The 16,921-nt window shown below is 51.3% G+C and overlaps 10 protein-coding genes across 10 annotated transcripts; 6 read left to right on the top strand and 4 right to left on the bottom strand.

Moving 5' to 3' along the window:
* Positions 1–113: 113 nt before the first annotated feature.
* Aspvir_000544 (RNA-binding protein) lies at positions 114–627 on the top strand (the record flags this gene model as incomplete). The annotated part of the gene is made up of 2 exons (XM_043265679.1): positions 114–434; positions 490–627. 2 exons carry the CDS (start codon positions 114–116, stop codon positions 625–627), a joined length of 459 nt encoding a protein of 152 aa, XP_043121614.1.
* A 253-nt stretch (positions 628–880) lies between these two features.
* Positions 881–1,558, bottom strand: Aspvir_000543 (uncharacterized protein; the record flags this gene model as incomplete). Its single annotated transcript, XM_043265678.1, has 5 exons — positions 881–980; positions 1,069–1,081; positions 1,149–1,211; positions 1,291–1,306; positions 1,382–1,558. The coding sequence occupies 5 exons, from the start codon at positions 1,556–1,558 to the stop codon at positions 881–883; spliced, it is 369 nt and encodes a 122-aa protein (XP_043121613.1).
* A 224-nt stretch (positions 1,559–1,782) lies between these two features.
* Positions 1,783–2,433, top strand: Aspvir_000542 (cytochrome c oxidase subunit VIb; the record flags this gene model as incomplete). The annotated part of the gene is made up of 5 exons (XM_043265677.1): positions 1,783–1,849; positions 2,037–2,067; positions 2,131–2,212; positions 2,280–2,343; positions 2,402–2,433. 5 exons carry the CDS (start codon positions 1,783–1,785, stop codon positions 2,431–2,433), a joined length of 276 nt encoding a protein of 91 aa, XP_043121612.1.
* A 632-nt stretch (positions 2,434–3,065) lies between these two features.
* Aspvir_000541 (putative mitochondrial dicarboxylate carrier) lies at positions 3,066–4,256 on the bottom strand (the record flags this gene model as incomplete). Its single annotated transcript, XM_043265676.1, has 4 exons — positions 3,066–3,773; positions 3,861–3,959; positions 4,039–4,058; positions 4,127–4,256. The coding sequence occupies 4 exons, from the start codon at positions 4,254–4,256 to the stop codon at positions 3,066–3,068; spliced, it is 957 nt and encodes a 318-aa protein (XP_043121611.1).
* A 1,141-nt stretch (positions 4,257–5,397) lies between these two features.
* Positions 5,398–6,246, top strand: Aspvir_000540 (uncharacterized protein; the record flags this gene model as incomplete). Its single annotated transcript, XM_043265675.1, has 1 exon — positions 5,398–6,246. The coding sequence occupies one exon, from the start codon at positions 5,398–5,400 to the stop codon at positions 6,244–6,246; it is 849 nt and encodes a 282-aa protein (XP_043121610.1).
* A 373-nt stretch (positions 6,247–6,619) lies between these two features.
* Positions 6,620–8,188, top strand: Aspvir_000539 (phenylalanine--tRNA ligase; the record flags this gene model as incomplete). Its single annotated transcript, XM_043265674.1, has 1 exon — positions 6,620–8,188. One exon carries the CDS (start codon positions 6,620–6,622, stop codon positions 8,186–8,188), a length of 1,569 nt encoding a protein of 522 aa, XP_043121609.1.
* Positions 8,189–8,744: 556 nt separating this feature from the next.
* On the bottom strand, positions 8,745–9,638 carry grpE (mitochondrial nucleotide exchange factor MGE1; the record flags this gene model as incomplete). Its single annotated transcript, XM_043265673.1, has 3 exons — positions 8,745–8,777; positions 8,835–9,263; positions 9,348–9,638. 3 exons carry the CDS (start codon positions 9,636–9,638, stop codon positions 8,745–8,747), a joined length of 753 nt encoding a protein of 250 aa, XP_043121608.1.
* Positions 9,639–10,360: 722 nt separating this feature from the next.
* On the top strand, positions 10,361–11,320 carry Aspvir_000537 (alpha/beta hydrolase; the record flags this gene model as incomplete). Its single annotated transcript, XM_043265672.1, has 1 exon — positions 10,361–11,320. The coding sequence occupies one exon, from the start codon at positions 10,361–10,363 to the stop codon at positions 11,318–11,320; it is 960 nt and encodes a 319-aa protein (XP_043121607.1).
* A 1,709-nt stretch (positions 11,321–13,029) lies between these two features.
* Positions 13,030–13,896, top strand: cbpA (putative calcineurin binding protein; the record flags this gene model as incomplete). The annotated part of the gene is made up of 1 exon (XM_043265671.1): positions 13,030–13,896. The coding sequence occupies one exon, from the start codon at positions 13,030–13,032 to the stop codon at positions 13,894–13,896; it is 867 nt and encodes a 288-aa protein (XP_043121606.1).
* A 345-nt stretch (positions 13,897–14,241) lies between these two features.
* On the bottom strand, positions 14,242–16,467 carry Aspvir_000535 (arginyltransferase; the record flags this gene model as incomplete). The annotated part of the gene is made up of 11 exons (XM_043265670.1): positions 14,242–14,367; positions 14,427–14,698; positions 14,749–14,814; positions 14,874–14,971; positions 15,022–15,255; positions 15,308–15,469; positions 15,550–15,672; positions 15,743–15,805; positions 15,877–15,952; positions 16,048–16,092; positions 16,383–16,467. 11 exons carry the CDS (start codon positions 16,465–16,467, stop codon positions 14,242–14,244), a joined length of 1,350 nt encoding a protein of 449 aa, XP_043121605.1.
* Between the last annotated feature and the right edge of the window lie 454 nt (positions 16,468–16,921).

Here is a 16,921-nt window from a genome sequence, read left to right as displayed (position 1 = left end):
GGCGGAGCAGTTATCAACCAGGCGATCGTGACGCAAGGCCTGTTCGCTCGTTTTCAGGCAGTCCTCATATGGCTCAATAATCCCTCTCCTCTATACTTTTGACCGGTTGCACCATGAGCGAAAAGGCCCGCCTAAAATGTACTGTCTACGTGGGGGGTCTCGACCAGGCCGTTACCGTGCAGACACTGGCCGAGGCATTCGTCCCATTTGGCGAAGTCGTTGATATTACGCTACCTAAACCTGATGTGCCCAACTCAGGCGATCTTCACCGCGGCTTTGGATATGTGGAGTTCGACCTGCCTGAAGACGCTGCAGAAGCGATTGACAATATGGATGGAAGCGAGCTGTATGGCCGTACAATAAAGGTCGCCGCCGCGAAGCCGCAGAAGGAAAGCAACGAGGGACTGGGAAGCAAGACAGCTATTTGGGAGCAGGTAGGTCCCTTTGACCCGATCGTACACGGACGTGTTGCTAACTACGGTTGTACAGGAAGGATATTTGGCCAAATACGCGGTCAGTGAGGAGGATAAGATGGCAGCAGCGGAGGCCAGAGCAGCAAGCGAAGGCGCTCCTGATCCCATGCAGGGATTAGAGGAGCTTGATGTCGCTGGCCCAAAGCCAGAATGAGTTTTTTTACATGATACCCCGCGAAATTTGAATGCACAAGGAAGCCAGACAACAGTAAAGTTGCGATATTACTCCAACAGAGCCACCCTTGGATCAAAGCCGTACTATATACACGTGCTTTCGACGCTCAAACAATCAACTTCAATTTTTCTCTGCTGCGACAAATCACGTCTGTGAATAATACAGGTCCTCAACAAACGGACAAACAGAACGAAATGTCCATTGCAAATCAATCAAATGTGCTGGTACATGCTTAGTGTTCGCGGTCCTCGGGCTTATTGCGGTAGAGACGCAGAGTCTTGTCGGTCATGAGCTTGCGGGTGCTAGAGTAGATAGCAGCTCCGACGGCAACACTGTAACAATTGCGTCAGCGGGTCGATGGGGCTGGCAGGTGGGAAATCCCTGTCTCTTGTAGATAGAAACGGCGCGGTGTCAACCTACCCAAGGACAATACCTATTCGAATCGCGATAATGGTTAGACGAGTGCAGATAAAGCGATCAACTCCAGACTAGCAACGTACCGAGGGGAATCAGTTCCGGGGGAACTCTCTTCAGGGTCCGCAGACGCTGAGAGATGGTGTGAGCTACCGATCAATCAGTACAACCACAGTCCGTCAAGTATACAATTGCTACTTCAATTGTGTCTCAAGAGGCGTGTCATACCGCTCTGGTTCTCCTTCTGCAGACGACCGTTAGCATCAGTGGTCTGCCAAGCCTTTTTTTCTGACCTGGTCGCAATAAACAGGAGACTTACAGGAGTAGGGAAAGCAAAAGGCCGAGAGGCCTGCATCCTCAGAGCACGAGTAGGGAACATGGCGATGGCGGAGAGCGATGCCTGGTGGAAAGAGTAGTGGAGGTGGTGGTGGGATGAGAAGACCGGAAGTGGTGACGGAAGCTCAGGACGGGACGTTTCGAAGGGAGCAAGCAGCATTTGGACTGGCTGGGTCGGGTGTTTAGGAAATCTTGCCGCATGAGTGGCTCGCTAGACCGCCCGCGGTCACTTCCGGCTTCACAGCTTCACGGGATCATTCCACTCCACTGGCGCAAACCTCCCCATCTTCTTCTCCGAACGACGTTCCTCCCCTCCCACCCTCCACACTCCGTCACTTTCTCCGTAGCCAGTCTAAAAGGTTTCTTCAACCTCACATATTCAAAATGGGTGCCATTCCTGAAGCCGATCCCGATGAGCCCATGGAGACCAAGCCCTTCAAGTTCGTGACAGGTGAGTCCATCCGAAGCTGTCTGCAGGGCCAATGGCCTCGAATTAAGCTCAATTGCTAACTTACTTGCAGCTGGTACGTTATATTTAGGATATTGATCGTTTTCTCGCCTGTTGTGCCGCTTTGGTCCAGGTTTTCGTCGCTGGTACTACCTCGTATCATGCTGACCACTTCTGATGCAACGACTAGGCTATGACGCTCGCTTCCCCCAGCAGAACCAGTACGTCTTCCATTCTTGTCTATCAACACCAGCTCTGATACAATACTAATATACCAACCTCAGGACCAAGCACTGCTGGCAGAACTACGTTGACTACTACAAGTGTGTCAACGCCAAGGGCGAGGATTTCCGTCCATGCCGTCAGGTATTTAATTCAATTTCTGGAATAAAGAAAACCAAGTAGGATTGAGGTCCTGACTCGTGCATGACAGTTCTACCACGCTTTCCGCTCCCTGTGCCCCAAGGCCTGGACTGACAGATGGGATAACCAACGTGGTGCGTACTTTTCTTTCCTTCTATTAGAGAAAGGCAGTCTAACCTGGGTGTACAACAGAGGCTGGAAACTTCCCTGCTCGTCTGGAGTAGATGATTTTAGTCCTTGTCGATTAGCTGTTGAATATTTTTGGTGTCAAACATGTACTCTACGCGATCAGACCGGGAATACAAATCCTCTTCTTTGTGAGGTCCTTTTCGTCATCGGGGAGCCAGAGGGAATGATGTATATAGGCTTACTCTAGTCTGAAGAGCCGTTCGTGTGCATCTCGGTTATCTCATATCTTTCAAGGCAATATCCGTATATCAATCCTATCAACAGCATCGTGTAGTCTGTCTGTACTTGAGTTCCCCACGATGAAGCTGACGTTGTAATTCTGCTTCTTCTTGACATATACGGTTCCAGCAGTAAATATTATTTTGTTACAGTTCCGGCCGGCAGGCACAAGTAATGAATTCGGTTATACCTTTCCTCTCACACAGAGGTACCCGTCACAATGTCAAGGCAGGGCATGAAGCTATTTCAGGTCATCACCCACCGCAACCACAGCCACTATCGACACGTAGACGACACAACAAGCGAAATGACAAGACATGGACATATATATAATTATGTACAGCATTGAAAACACTTTTGCCCTCCCAATATGTTTCGCCAGATGCCATGTACATGAAGTCTATGTAGAAATGAAACCCCAAAAACAATATGCTGCAAACAGAAAAGTCTATACTTTGATGGTGTTGTCCCCCGAGATCCCTTTCAACGCTCGGTAGAGCTTCTTATGTTCTTCCAAGAAGATAAACGTGGCAATGGTATGAGGACCCAGCCGAATAAAGCTAGGCACCCAGCCGCGGAAGACCCATGTGAAACCCTCCTTGCGGTAAATATCTCGTAACAAGCCTAGGAGGCTGTGACTCCGGGTCTGCGCCGGTGATGCGGTCATCACGCGGGTTTTGATCACGTCGACGGGGCTGCAGACGGTTGTGGCGACGAACCCGGCCATCAGGGACGCGGTGAAATGCGTGACAAGGTTATCCGACATTCCCAGCTTCTCGAGACAGAGACGCTTGAAGGAATCGTACGAGGCAAGCTGCGAGGCCGTCATCAGCACGGCACGGGTGGAATTGGGCCACACGCCGCGGAAGAGACTCGCCGCGCCCTCCGTGCGGGTCATCTGCACCAATCCGTGGAGAGCATGCTTGTAGTTGCGCCGTTGTGCCGCGGGGAGCGCCGCGTCGTGCTGCATGCGCACGTTCAGAACATCAGCCGGGTTCCCTGCGAACCCGCCAATGAAACCCGAGGCGCAGGCGATTGCGACCAGGGTGGGAAGTCCGGGTGCTGACGAGGACGAGGTGAAGCGGGATTTGAGCTCTTCGTAGATTCCGAAGCGGGTGGTAGAGTAGGTTATTTGGCGGAGAATGGCCGCAGAGAGCTACAGAATGGCACAGATATGAGCGATCCATGGTGACTTTCTTCTTTGCGTCTTCCTAACCACGATCCATGCAGATATTGTACATACCCCACTATACAACCCCAGAACCCCATTATGCTTGAGAATGTGACCAAACGTTCCAATCATCGTCGTAGGCGCTCCCGGCCCACGTGTCTGCAAGCGAACCTGTATTTCATCGGCGCATCGATCAGCGTTGTGTACACAAAGCGGAAGGGGACGGATGAGACGAGCGGTGCGCGCAGACTATAAGGAGGTATACCTTTACTGCAAGTTCAATGTCAGTTAAAAGCCCTCAAGAATACTTCAAACAAGCCATTGCAAAGAATACTCACCAAGATCCAGAGGATGTGTGACCATTGCAGCAAAGCATGATGCAGAACCACCAAACCAAAACGGATAATGCACTTTTTTTACAACAGCCCTCGCGGGCTGCGAATCCTCCAACTTTCCACTTCCAGCCATCTTGATCAACAAGGTGTGGACATTCCAGCCATGAACCAAAAAGAAAAAGAAAGAGCGGAGAGTGGTGGTGTACTATCACCGAGACAGCAACGTTAATGGCCGCGATAAGTCGTAATTCGTAAGACTATGTCAGCCAGAGGGGGCCTTAGATAAATTCTGAGTCGGCGATAGATCAAGGCTCCGAGCCCTGCGTGCTTCGGCAATGCCAACCGATCCCGGGTCCTTTCAGCCAATCAGGGCCTCGGTTTTGGAGGGTGTCATGCAAGTTGGATGTAATAGCCAGTAATATTACTGTATTTCAGTCTTCATGGAGTTGTAATAACCGATACACAAGGCGATAGTCGGTTGATGTCGGTCATACTTTTATGATTGGAGACTGTAGGGACACCTAAACTTGTCATGAATATCATTAATAGAATAGTTGACCATTAAAAGAGATAGAAATGCCTTGAATGTAATCCAAAGTACGGTGAAAGCGACGTTGTAATATAGGACCACGGGTCGTACCATGATCTATATCTGACGTATGGGCGGCATCACAAGTACTGTACTTTTCATCGCATATGATGATTGACTTTGATTCTACGATGTTCTTATTGTTATAGGCATCGTAATTAACCTCTTACATTTGTTCATAGCAGCTTGAGAACTAAAGGTACATATAGATGCGAAATTGATGAGTGAGCGATCCGAGGAGTGATCCGAGCAAATCCCGAGTTATCTCAGAACCATACTCTGTACGGCCCAAGGAATAGGTACAGACAGATTCGATGAAATAAGACTTATCCCTCTTCCATAACGTAGAGACATATTACTGCTGAGGTGCTACAAGGATCTGGGGTGAATCCTACACGACTACGGGTTGCAGCTGACTGCATCTCAGCGACCAATAGCGCATCAGCCAACTCAGATAGCCTCGCGAGGAGAACCCAGCATGACATCCAATGCTCAATCGCAAGGCTCTTGGGGTCAGGCTGCAGTACATAAGGCGCTGGCAGGCCTCTGAAATTACCGCAGCCATCAAAGCCAAAGGCCTGCCATACTTCCCTTGACGAAATTCTTGTAGATGACTGAAGGTAAGCGACAATCCCTGTCCACAGTCGATAAGGCTAACAACTTATAAGCCCGCCATTGAGCCACTATGGGATCATCCAGTGTAGCTGAAGATTTTCTTCCTCCCCATGTTCCACCCAATGCCACTGTTCGGCGGGTCAATTTTCTCAATACAGATCCGCCTATCCTCAAGTACAAGGATTATAATGCTGTCGTTATCGACAACGTCCTGACGGAAGAAGAATGCAAAGAGTTGCTTCGCATTGCAGAAGCCTCAACTGTCAAGGACACTTCTGGCTCTCCAACGTGGGATCGCGCGATGATTAACACCGGAGGCGGGAGCCAGGTACTTGCTACAGCCCAACGCAACTGTGGGAGAATCATATTCGATTCCCCTGAGCTGGCGGACAAGCTGCTCGCTCGCCTGATGCCATTTCTGAAGGAAGTAGGGGTTGATCGCATCCGCAATCAGCCGCTTGTGACTGGTCTCCAAGGGCGGGGCAAGGCGTACAAACTCTCGCGGCTGAATGAGAGACTGCGGTTCTTGAAATACGAGGGTGGTGAATTCTTTCGACCTCATTGGGATTCAAACTACCTCACTCCGGATGAGGAGGAGGAGTCCTTTTATACTCTACATTTGTATCTGAACGGCGACGGAGAGCAGGATCTGGAGGAGTTGCTACAAGCGAGTAAGAAGGCGGAGACGGATCCTCAGGGCAGCGTCAATACGGATCTATCGGGAAAGCTCCTAGGGGGAGCAACATCATTCTGTGCGAGTTACAGGGAGGGAGATGGTATACTTCGAGTGTTTCCCAAGGCAGGGTCAGCGTTGGTCTTCCAGCAGTACCACTTGCTTCATGCTGGAGACCCTGTATTTCGAGGGGTCAAATACACCTTGAGAACCGATATGTTGTATCGCGAGGTAGCGATGACTTGAAATATTTCATTCATCTTTAGGCATGGTTATCACAATATTCAGTCAATTTGAAGATGACTTTCGTTATGCGAACTATATATTATTGACCCGGACGACACCTATCAGCCAAGGTTGATGAGATGAACTATTCGGAGAACATATAATCATTCGAAACCCACATTTAAGATGACTTTGTAATTCTACTGCGATAGCCATCCTCTGTATAATGAAGAATAATTTGCAAATAAAAAGCGAAGCACTGTCTGATGTATAAACACCGGCGACTCTTTTCCCCGGCCCGAATTGTTGATTTCCAGCTTCAATCTCCGCAACCAACTGCTATAACATCACGGTCATCGTCCGCCAGTGATCCATTGGACACTGAATAAAAGCCATGCGTTTGTTGGCCACCGGCAGGGCGCTACGGGCCAGCAGTGGCAGATGGTCCGTCGTGACCCCTCTCAGGAGCAGTCGCATATCGATCTCGCATCTCGCCGAGCCTCTCACCGTCACCGTCACGAGAAGAAATTTGAGCTCGACAGCGAGCCGGAAGACAGAAGAACAGGCGGAGACAAAGCAGAAAGCTACGGCTCGTCCGTCGCCATTGCCTTCGCAGTCATTGACCATTGAAGGCCAGACCTACCGTACAGACCAATGGACCAACACCCCAGACACAATCCTGTCCCACGTCGGACGACGGCTGTACCTCGACGAGAACCACCCTCTCGCAATCACTCGCAAACTGATCGAAAGCCAATTCCCCGGCCCGGTATACGGTAACTACTCGGAGAAGAACCCCGTCGTATCAGTCGCGCAGAACTTCGATGTCCTGGGATTTGCGCCGGACCACCCGGGCCGCAGCCGGACGGACACATACTACATCAACGACAAGACGGTGCTCCGGACACACACCAGCGCGCACCAGCAGGCGTACTTCCAGCAGATCAACCGCAACGAGGCCACCCGCCCGGAGGAGGTAGGATACACGGTGGTCGCGGACGTGTACCGGCGCGATGCGATCGACCGCAGCCACTACCCCGTCTTCCACCAGATGGAGGGCGCCATGCTGTGGAAGCGCCCGGCCACGGACCCGCTCAAGCACGCCGCGCGCACCGCCGCAGCCATCATGGAAGACGTGAACCGCATCCCCGCGCACGGCGTCCCCGTCGAGGACCCCAACCCGACCATCCACGCCGAGCGCAACCCGCTCCAGGCCGAGCACCACACCGCCGAGGAAGTCGAGGCCGTCGCGGCGCACCTCAAGCGCTCGCTCGAACGCATGGTCGTCAAGATCTTCACCGAGGCCCGCAAGGCCACCGCCGCCGCAGACGCAGACGCAGACGCACAGGCCGAACCGCTCAAGGTCCGCTGGGTGGAGGCCTACTTCCCCTTCACCAGCCCGTCCTGGGAACTCGAAGTCTTCTGGCAAGGCGACTGGCTCGAGATCCTAGGCTGCGGCGTCATCAAGCAAGACCTGCTCATCAACTCGGACGTGCCGGACCGCATCGGCTGGGCCTTCGGGCTGGGCCTCGAGCGCATCGCCATGCTCCTCTTCAACATCCCCGACATCCGGCTATTCTGGTCCCGCGACGAGCGCTTCCTCTCGCAGTTCAAGGCCGGCCAGATCACCCGCTTCGAGCCCTTCTCCAAGCACCCCGCCTGCTACAAGGATGTGGCGTTCTGGTTGCCGTCGGCGGCCGTGAGCGGGGGCAGCGCGGCGGGCGGTGCCGTGCCCATCCACGAGAACGATATCATGGAGATCGTCCGCGGCGTGGCGGGGGATCTCGTCGAGGACGTACGGCTCATTGATGAATTCATCCATCCCAAGACGGGCAGGAAGAGCATGTGCTACCGGATCAACTACAGGAGTCTGGAGCGCACGCTGACCAACGAAGAGACTAACGGGCTTCATGAGAAACTGCGCGAAAAGCTCGTCGGCCAGTTGGGTGTCGAGTTGCGGTAGTAACGGTCATGAGAAATCAAACATCACCCTGTATTATAGAATTACTACGTCTCCAAGGCTTATAGTCCATACATATTGTATATTACTCTCGACAAGCGATACCGAATCTCATCTTGGTCATCAGATTTTCCATTTTCTTCTAGGTCACCTGCCCGTATTACCAGGGCGAGATATAATAAACCCATGCAAACATGTCATCCACATCCAAAGCCAAACTTCCAAAGACGACATTGCCCTTTCTCAGGGTGTATGAAAGCGGAAAACATGCCGCTGACTGCGAGTAGTATACAATAGGGAGGAGAGATTTGTGAAACGATAGAAATCAAAAGCCCACACGACGGGAAGACAACCCGGACGCCTCCAGCCGCATGAAGAAAATCCTAAACAAAATAGCTTATGCCCTTATCGAAGGACGATGAATGCATTACCCCATCATGACGAGAAAGACATGTCGTATATTGTACAAGGAAAAGATAGGAGAGGAAGAGAGGCGGCAGGAGGGGCATAAACGCAGCCAGGCGAGTCAAGCATAGCAGGATGTCGCGACGATTCTAGTCTAGTTGTTCTTGACAACACCAACCTTGGCAGCCTGTGAAGACACTTGTTAGATCTCGGGACAAAACTAATCAATTGAGGAATGACTTACTCTCAAAACTCTGCCATTGAGCTTAAAGCCTGTGCTCTGTGTGTGGATGATCTCACCATCCTCTTTACCCTCAACCTTGGTCATGAATGTGGCCTCATGGAAGTTGGGGTCGAACTTCTGGGGCTTGCCCTCCTCAGTGGGCTCGCTGGGATCGAATCTCTCCAGACCGTGCTTCTTCAGAGTGTTCAACAGGATGTGCTGGGTCATCCTCAGGCCGGACACGAGGTCCATCAGCTCCTTGTTGGACTCGGTCACTTCGGCGTCGAGCTTCTCCGCGGGAACGGCAAGGAGAGCCCGGTCAAAGTTGTCAATGCTCTCGAGCAAGTCGACGGCGAACCGCTGAATGGCGAAATTCCGGGCATTCTCCATCTCACGCTTGGTGCGTTCTTGCAGGTTGAGGAAGTCGGCAACGGAACGCATGTATTTGTCCTATACCCAATTAGCACCTGTGAACATGGGCTGGATTTCATCGCAACAGCGAATGTTCCACCAAGCACAAATAGTGGTGGATACCTTTAGATCAACGATTTCCTTCTGCTTTGCCTCCAGTTCCTTGCGGAGGCTCTCCTCCGAGGATTCCTCGGCAGCTCCATTTTCCTTGGCCTCGGTCTTCTCAGCGTTCTGAGTTTGATTCTCTGTCGAGTAGAAGCGGTAAGTCGGCTGACGAACAAACGGCCGAACAGACTGCAGCTGTGGTTGCAACTGTGACGTGCGGCGGATGACTGAGGGTGTGGTGGATGTGGCGCGGAGAGAGAGAACGGACTTGGCGGCCTGGGCCTGTCTGAGGAAAGTTCTTTGGAACATGATGGATGAGGGGTATTTGAGAGATGAAGGAGGAATATAGAGCTTTGAAAGGGGGAAAATGCAAGCAGTGTGAGGCTATGGTGGAGCTGGTTCTTTTGTCGACAGAAAAACAGAACTTTCGAAGCTACAGGCATGGCATCACCTGACCGCTTACTGTTTTGGGTCACGGTAGGGGATCTTCGGGCCGATGGAGAGAAGAGATGTCTGTGGCGGTCATGATCAACAATAATAATGATCATGCTTCTGTGCATGCTTGTTACTGAATGTTGTACATCTAGAGGACAATGAGGGTGCTGTTTATGCTATGTGGCTAGCCTTAAAGATCTCAGTCTGGCTCCTTCGAGTCAAGAGCATGGTTACATCGTTTGTACTCTGTATATCCTTGGAGAACCAGTCTTGCAGGGAATAACAACCACAAAGGACATATAACACCAGCTGCTACCTCTCTAATAGTAGTGAAATTAAGACAGTGACTGCCAGAGTAGCTGCGCCGTGTGATGGCCAGTCCAACCCTATGAAGGGGATTATCCATACCCTTTCAGTACTTTTTTGGAACTTATCATGGCTCCTTGTTGGTCAATCATGAATATACTACCTTGGAAATACCCCACATTGCCTCGAGCAATGCTTTATAATCGCAAACCCCTCAATGCGACTCAAAAGAAGTGGCGGATTAGTCCATGGCCGTCAATTGAGCCAACCCGAAAACACGCACTGTCGAAATGCCTCTTAGCTACGATCCTGAATACCACAAGGCCACGATCGACTTCTTCGCGACTAGATCAGGCCCCATAGCTGCAATTCACGATGTTGCAACTCGGAGAAGTAACATCACGGCCAACTACAAAGCCATGTTTGACAAGCTGCCTTTGGCACCCGACGTGGAACATAGCATTTACCCAGTGAAATCGTACGACGGACATACCATCCACGTACATCGGTTCTTCAAGAAGACGTCGACTCCAGCAGCAGCTGGTCCAGCCGTGCTACACACCCATGGAGGTGGTACTATACAAGGCGATGTTGCGTTGTTCGTCAAGCCTCTTTCCATCCAAGTCCAACAGACCGGTGTTCAGGTCTTCTCGGTAGACTACCGATTGGCGCCTGAGAACCCTCATCCGACGCCAGTGGAGGATTGCTACGCTGGGCTCACCTGGCTGTACGAACATGCGGAGGAGTTTTCCGTGGACCGCAGCCGCATAGCCACGATGGGCGAGAGCGCCGGGGGACTGCTGGCGGCGGGAATCACTCTGATGGCCCGCGACCGAGGATTGGCGCCTCCGATCGCCAAGCAGGTCCTCATTTACCCAATGCTGGATGACCGTAACACGGTGCCCAATCCTGAACTGGAACCTTTCGCTCTGTGGGACTGTAATGATAACATCACTGCCTGGACTGCGCTTCTGGGGACCGACATTGGCAAGGACAGTGTCTCACAGTATGCTGCGCCCGCGCGCGCAGTGAGCGTGCAAGGCCTGCCGCCCACGTACATTGATGTCGGCGAACTGGATATATTTCGAGACGAAGATATTGCCTACGCGGCCAGAATAGCATCCGCCAACATCAGTGTAGAACTACACGTATACCCTGGCTTACCTCATGCCTTTGAGGTCTATGCGCCGCACATTGAGGCAACAAAACGTGCCACTGCAGATCGATTCAGAGCTGTCCAGACCCTTTAGATAGACGCTGCCCAAGCAGGCAGTATTGCATGCGACTTGTTGCATATTGCTACCTTGAGTTTAGCAAGGCGTTTGTCCAAGAAGTTAGTGAACGGAGTCCGAAGTGTAAATATTCGAACAAAGCTGCCTCCTTCGCGATCAGTCTTCCGCATTCCGGAGTCCATACTGTTGTAGTCGTGGCTATGCCGTACGACTTCCGGCGTCCCGAAGACACAGGTCCGGACTAAGCCAAAATTGGTGTCTGCCAAGCAGCAGTGCGCTCTGGAGAAAGTAGGCAGACAAATTCACCTATTTGATTTTGGGAGTAAGAATCATCATATGGAAGATCTGGAGGCTGGTTGAGATGTTGAGCCTTGGTGACGAGGGCTGAGCATCTGAGATACTATAAGGTTGGCCCAGGTGACTGACGACATACATCATCAAGAGCAGATATTGGACCATGTTGGATCAGATAGTGAAATTAGAGTTCCTCGGCATGATCATGACCGTTCATCAAGACGAATGTCATCATGCCAAGTAACCATGAGATTCCGGGGCTATGGGAGGAAGTGGTCTCTAGGAGAGTGATGACCAGCCACTCGCGTCCTACCGAGCCTGCGTCAAGCCAAATTGATCAGAGATATGTGTATTTGTCGATCCGTCATCTGTCAAAGCCACATGAGCGAAGAACTATCGAGCTCTTGGCAGTTCCTGCTGTGTTATCAACTATCACATCCGCTCCAGAGGCGGAGCAGACCCATATACGGGTACTGACCCAGAAATGAGCACCGAAGTAAATGCGGAGAATATCTCAGTAGAAGGTCTCAGAATCCCAAATTCTGAATACATAAACTGTATAATAATGGCAAAGGCTGGAACGTCAGATGATATAATTACCCTGGATGTTGGTCGTAGTCAAGTGAGAACCTGCCAGCTTTGGCATAGGGGTTGAAATCTTCCCTTGCGCATCGGAAACATTCAGCCGATCGATATCCAGTAAGTCGACGACTACTAAAACAATTAGTGGCAAGAGTTACATCCACGATGTCTCTGTGCAAGTGTACTAGGCAACGCCGAGCAATGGAAGTATCTACAAGCCACAGGGAGAAGTCCACTTGTGGAATTAATTATTGGCGTGGCAAAAAGCCGCAGCTATCGAACCAGCGAGAAATTCACCCAAATAGGAAGTGGATGTCTCTACGAAAGTAATGCTGGATGGATCTTCAGGAACCGAAAAAGAAAGTCAAAGCAAGGTAGATAGATACTAGTACTACTGTAGGTAGATCCTTAGTCTAGAATTTGTCTCTGTGATTACGACGAACGAGACAAGCAAAGCCCCCATAGCGGAGCCCAGGGGAGGCCGCATCCGAAGCCCATGGCGATACACTCATGTGTGTTTGGCTGCGCCTCATCAACAACTCTTGGGGGTTGATCCGCTTCTCTTTTTTAAAAAGGCTGGAAACGGAACGTTGAGTAGTATTTTGCCATTCCACAGCACCTTCAAAAGAAAGAACAATCTCATTATTAAGTTTTCTCCCGATCAAGGTTTTCTCTTCCCCTGAACCCTCCATCAGTCGCCATTTGCGGCCTTGACTCGGTGGCGACCATAAGTCATAAGTCATATACCAAAGTTGCTCATCCATTTGCCATCTACCTCTAAACAACTCAACATCCTCGCACCTCTGCATCAACCAATTCAGATTGCAGAAATCAAAGAAACCAAAACAGTCATGGCGGACATCACAACAACAACAACAACATCACCACCACCACACTCCCTCCCTCAGTCGCCCTCATTCCGCGCCTCCCACTCCTCGACCTCATCACGCCCAGCTCTCTCGCTCGACCTCTCCAATCTACCTCCTCTCTCTCAGCCAACTCCCCCATCAAACACCCTCCTGATAACCGACCTCCATGACCTGTACCTCTTCCAACCGCCCTCCCTGGCCTCAATCCGCTCCCAGATCGAGTCCATCGCCCCCCTAAACTCCTTCTCCCCGCTCCCCTCCATGCGCCGCATCGTCTGCTCCTTCCACTCAGAAGACGACGCCCTCCGCGTCCGCAAACTCCTCGACGGCCAGGCCCTGCTCAACCGCAACGTCCGCACAAAGATCTACTTCGGCGAACCCACCCCGCTCCTCGACGGGGGCCGTCCCAAACTCCTCGAGGCCCCGCAGCTCGACAAGCTCTTCTTCATCAGTCCGCCTCCAAGCCCCCCACACGGCTGGGTCATGCGCACCGAGGAGCCGCCAAATAAGGAGGTGCACGCCAGTGATCTCGCCCAGGCGCTGGCGCAGCTCAAGACCGAACAATCTGCCCCTGCTCCTGGCCCTGTTGACCCCGAGACGCCCATGTCGATGTCCGACGAGAAGCGGACGGGGAGCTGGCCCGTGGCCATGTCGCAGCAGCGGAGTCGGAGTAGTACCCTGATCTACAATCCCGAGGATCACGGTGGTAGTCCCGGTTTACCGGCCGTGATGGTTGAGGATACGACTGTCGAGCCCGGGGATGAGGACGTCGAGATGAGTCCGATTGACATGTCGGTTAAGAAGCTGCCGCCGAAGACGGCGCGCCCTCCGGTTGAGCTGATGCATTGATTGCTTTTCGTTGGCCTTTCTCTCGATGCATTTGGGTGTCTTTGTTCTGATATTGGCCTGCATGGGGTATTTTGTATTGCTATGGCAGCATTTCGGTTTTCAAGTCACTGTATCATCATGGAAGGCGTCTCGGTCGGGATTTGATTTCAACAAACATTGTTCATGAACCGCACTTTGTTCTATATGTTTACACTGACACGAAACTCTGAGCTAATATACTAGTGTCATACATACGAATTGGTCGAAATCACTGCATTGCTCCTTTCTACGTAGAATATCCTAGTAGTAATACCCTGGAGACTAGACAGCAAGCATGTCTCACTGTAAATCTAAATCCAGGTGCTATCAATCGAACAAGACCACCGCACAATCCTTGAAAACTTCCTTACCCAACACCGCGGTGAGTTCGGCGACAATGCCCTTGACGGATTGGGGGTTATCGATAGGCATTTGTTCCCAGCCTACAAGATCCTAGAGTCCAGCCATGTTAGCGAGCGAGGTTGGATGCGCCAGCAATGGGACCCTCTTACCATCATATGAACAAGAGAGCCCTGCACGAGGAGGAGCGAGTGGTCCAGATCCAGCGTCTTTACCTCATCCAGAGTCATGACTCCGGGCATGTGCAGGTCAAACAGAGACATCTCCTCGTCATTGATCTCTTCCTCTGCCGATTCGAGCTCCGTAGACTCTGGCTGACCCTGCGCGGCCAATCGTCTGTCGCGGGAAAGCGACACGTACGGACGCTCGTCCAGCTTCTTGGTTAGCTCCCCGTCAAGCGGGTCCCATGTGTGGCTCTCGGGGTCTGTGATCGAATTAGCATTTCGTTGTTATTGGCTCCGATGTCATCCTTACCGAGGACGTATTGTGGTCGGAACGAGCCTTTATAGCGCATCTTCTGACATGTGTGGATGTAGTACCCTGAGAGTCGTCAATCATCGTACACCTTCCTCTTCACTCGCAAAACCAGAGTCACCTACCCATATAGTAGTATTGGTAAGATCCTTCCAGCGCAAGAGCAATCTCCCTCATGGCGCTGAGCTTGCCAAACTCCCACTGCTCATAATCCGGATCATAGCTAGAGTACTTAGCTACAGGCTCAGAGACTGGCCACGGGTTTAAACTCACAAGATGTAGACAGAGCTCACGCCACTTGGCATCAAGTCCAAAACAGCAACCGCTATGAGCTTCCCGTCGAGCCGGTAACATTGATGCCAGGACCCCAATTTTCGTTCTGCAGACTTTGCCTCTGCGGGAGACCTTTTGATGCCTGAGCACAAAAAACGCTTGAAATCCTTCTGTTTCCATTTGGATACGTCTTCTTTGTGGATTTTGGTTTGATATTTGACGAAAAGATCGAACCTTGGGACGCGGTTAGCCTGCAAAATGATACTAGGGCTCGAAGGATGCTGACTTGGCCTGGGAAATAGAGTCTCCCTCTATGTTGACCTCAAATCGATGGGCTGGTTCCAGCAGTTTCTTCGTCTTCGGATCAATGGGCCGCTTGACGTTGCTGTACTCGGCCTCATGGACCGCAGTAAGCAGATCGAAATTGCATTTTCGATGTTTCTTTTCTCTGAACAGAGAATAAAGTGTAAGTTTATGCGTACACGTTCCTTCACCGGCAGGATTTCATAGAAAACTACGAATACTCACTCCCTCGTTTTGGGGCACAAATAGGCTGCCCTACGGATGTATTCCGGACCCAGAACGAACTTGGTCCAGCGGTTGACAGCCTTGCGTTGATCCTTTCGTGCTTTGAAAGCGGATGCTTCAAGCCTAGGGTTTGCATCAGTTTCAGTCCCAGCGTCTAATGCCATAAAGCTAGCGAAAAGCACGGGGTATGCACCTTATCGTATAGTGCGGACAACATGACCTTGGCAGATTCTGCTTATAGTAGAGGGTTCCCGATCTAGACGGAGGTTAGCAATGCGCTGTGAAGGTGGTTGCATTGTTGACTGCATGCAGATGAGCGAGTACAACCTTCTCCAGCCGCGATTGACGAGGATATCGTAATGTTCTGGGCGTACTGAAAGAGAACTAGTATAGTAGGCAGCACCTGCATGGACTGATCAGTCAAGGCATTGAAGCAGGGCTAAGAGAATGATGGCAGGTGGGAGGAAGTGGGGCAGGTGATCAAAAAGACACACTCACTTCCATTATCAGATTTGCAGTAACCGCATGAGTTGCGCTGGTATCCTGTATGCGGATAATGTTAGTCATACGGACAGTCATAGTAAGCATGAAGTGGAGGAAGAAAAGAAAAGCGCTTCAAGCGGTGTGGTCTCATTTGGGAAACTATCCAGATCCAAAAGCTTCAGAAGGCTGGAATATGGAAGCCAAGAACACAGGCAGAGAGCAATGGCGTGGCGGATGAGGGGCAATACAATAGAATACATCGAGGGAGGGGCAGAGCAACACGAAGCGGATAGATCACGACCAGTGATGGGTGCACGGGGAAAGGCACACTACTCTGACTGGCTCCTTACCTAGAGGTCGGAAGAGTGACAGCTGCCTCGCGCGTTCGGCGTCAACGACGGGATCCAGAGTCTCCACGGAGTCGTCTTCTTCCATGGCGAGGCGATACGCAGGACGAATAATAGTTCAATCGGATCGTTCAGAGAAAAGATTGCGATGGACGTAGCGGATCAGTTATATTATTGCCAGCGCTCAAGGCGGGAAGAGAAGGAATAATGAGAGTCGGAGAGTAGGAAACGGGAGCCACGAGGATGGGCTAACAAAGATGAGCTGGTCACGCTGCAGTTAGATCCGACGATGATGGACATAGAATGGAGAACGGACTGAGATGATGGAGTTGTTGTTGTTGTTGTTGTTGTTGCTGTCGTTGTTGTCTAAAGTATAAAAGTAATAGAGAAAATTGATTTGCTCACTACTCTCCGTACGGCCAGGCCAGTCAACTGGTATGATTTTATTACCGGAATGGAGCCTCAATGAAGCAGCCTTAGGTATCCGTCCTCGAGACCACTATACAAGCAACGTAGGTAATTAAGACTACATGAGTTACCCA

This window comes from Aspergillus viridinutans, assembly GCF_018404265.1.
Source record: "Aspergillus viridinutans IFM 47045 DNA, scaffold_1, whole genome shotgun sequence".
Taxonomy (NCBI): domain Eukaryota; kingdom Fungi; phylum Ascomycota; class Eurotiomycetes; order Eurotiales; family Aspergillaceae; genus Aspergillus; species Aspergillus viridinutans.
Note: the sequence above shows the minus strand (reverse complement) of the source record. Positions and strands in the feature narration are given on the sequence as shown.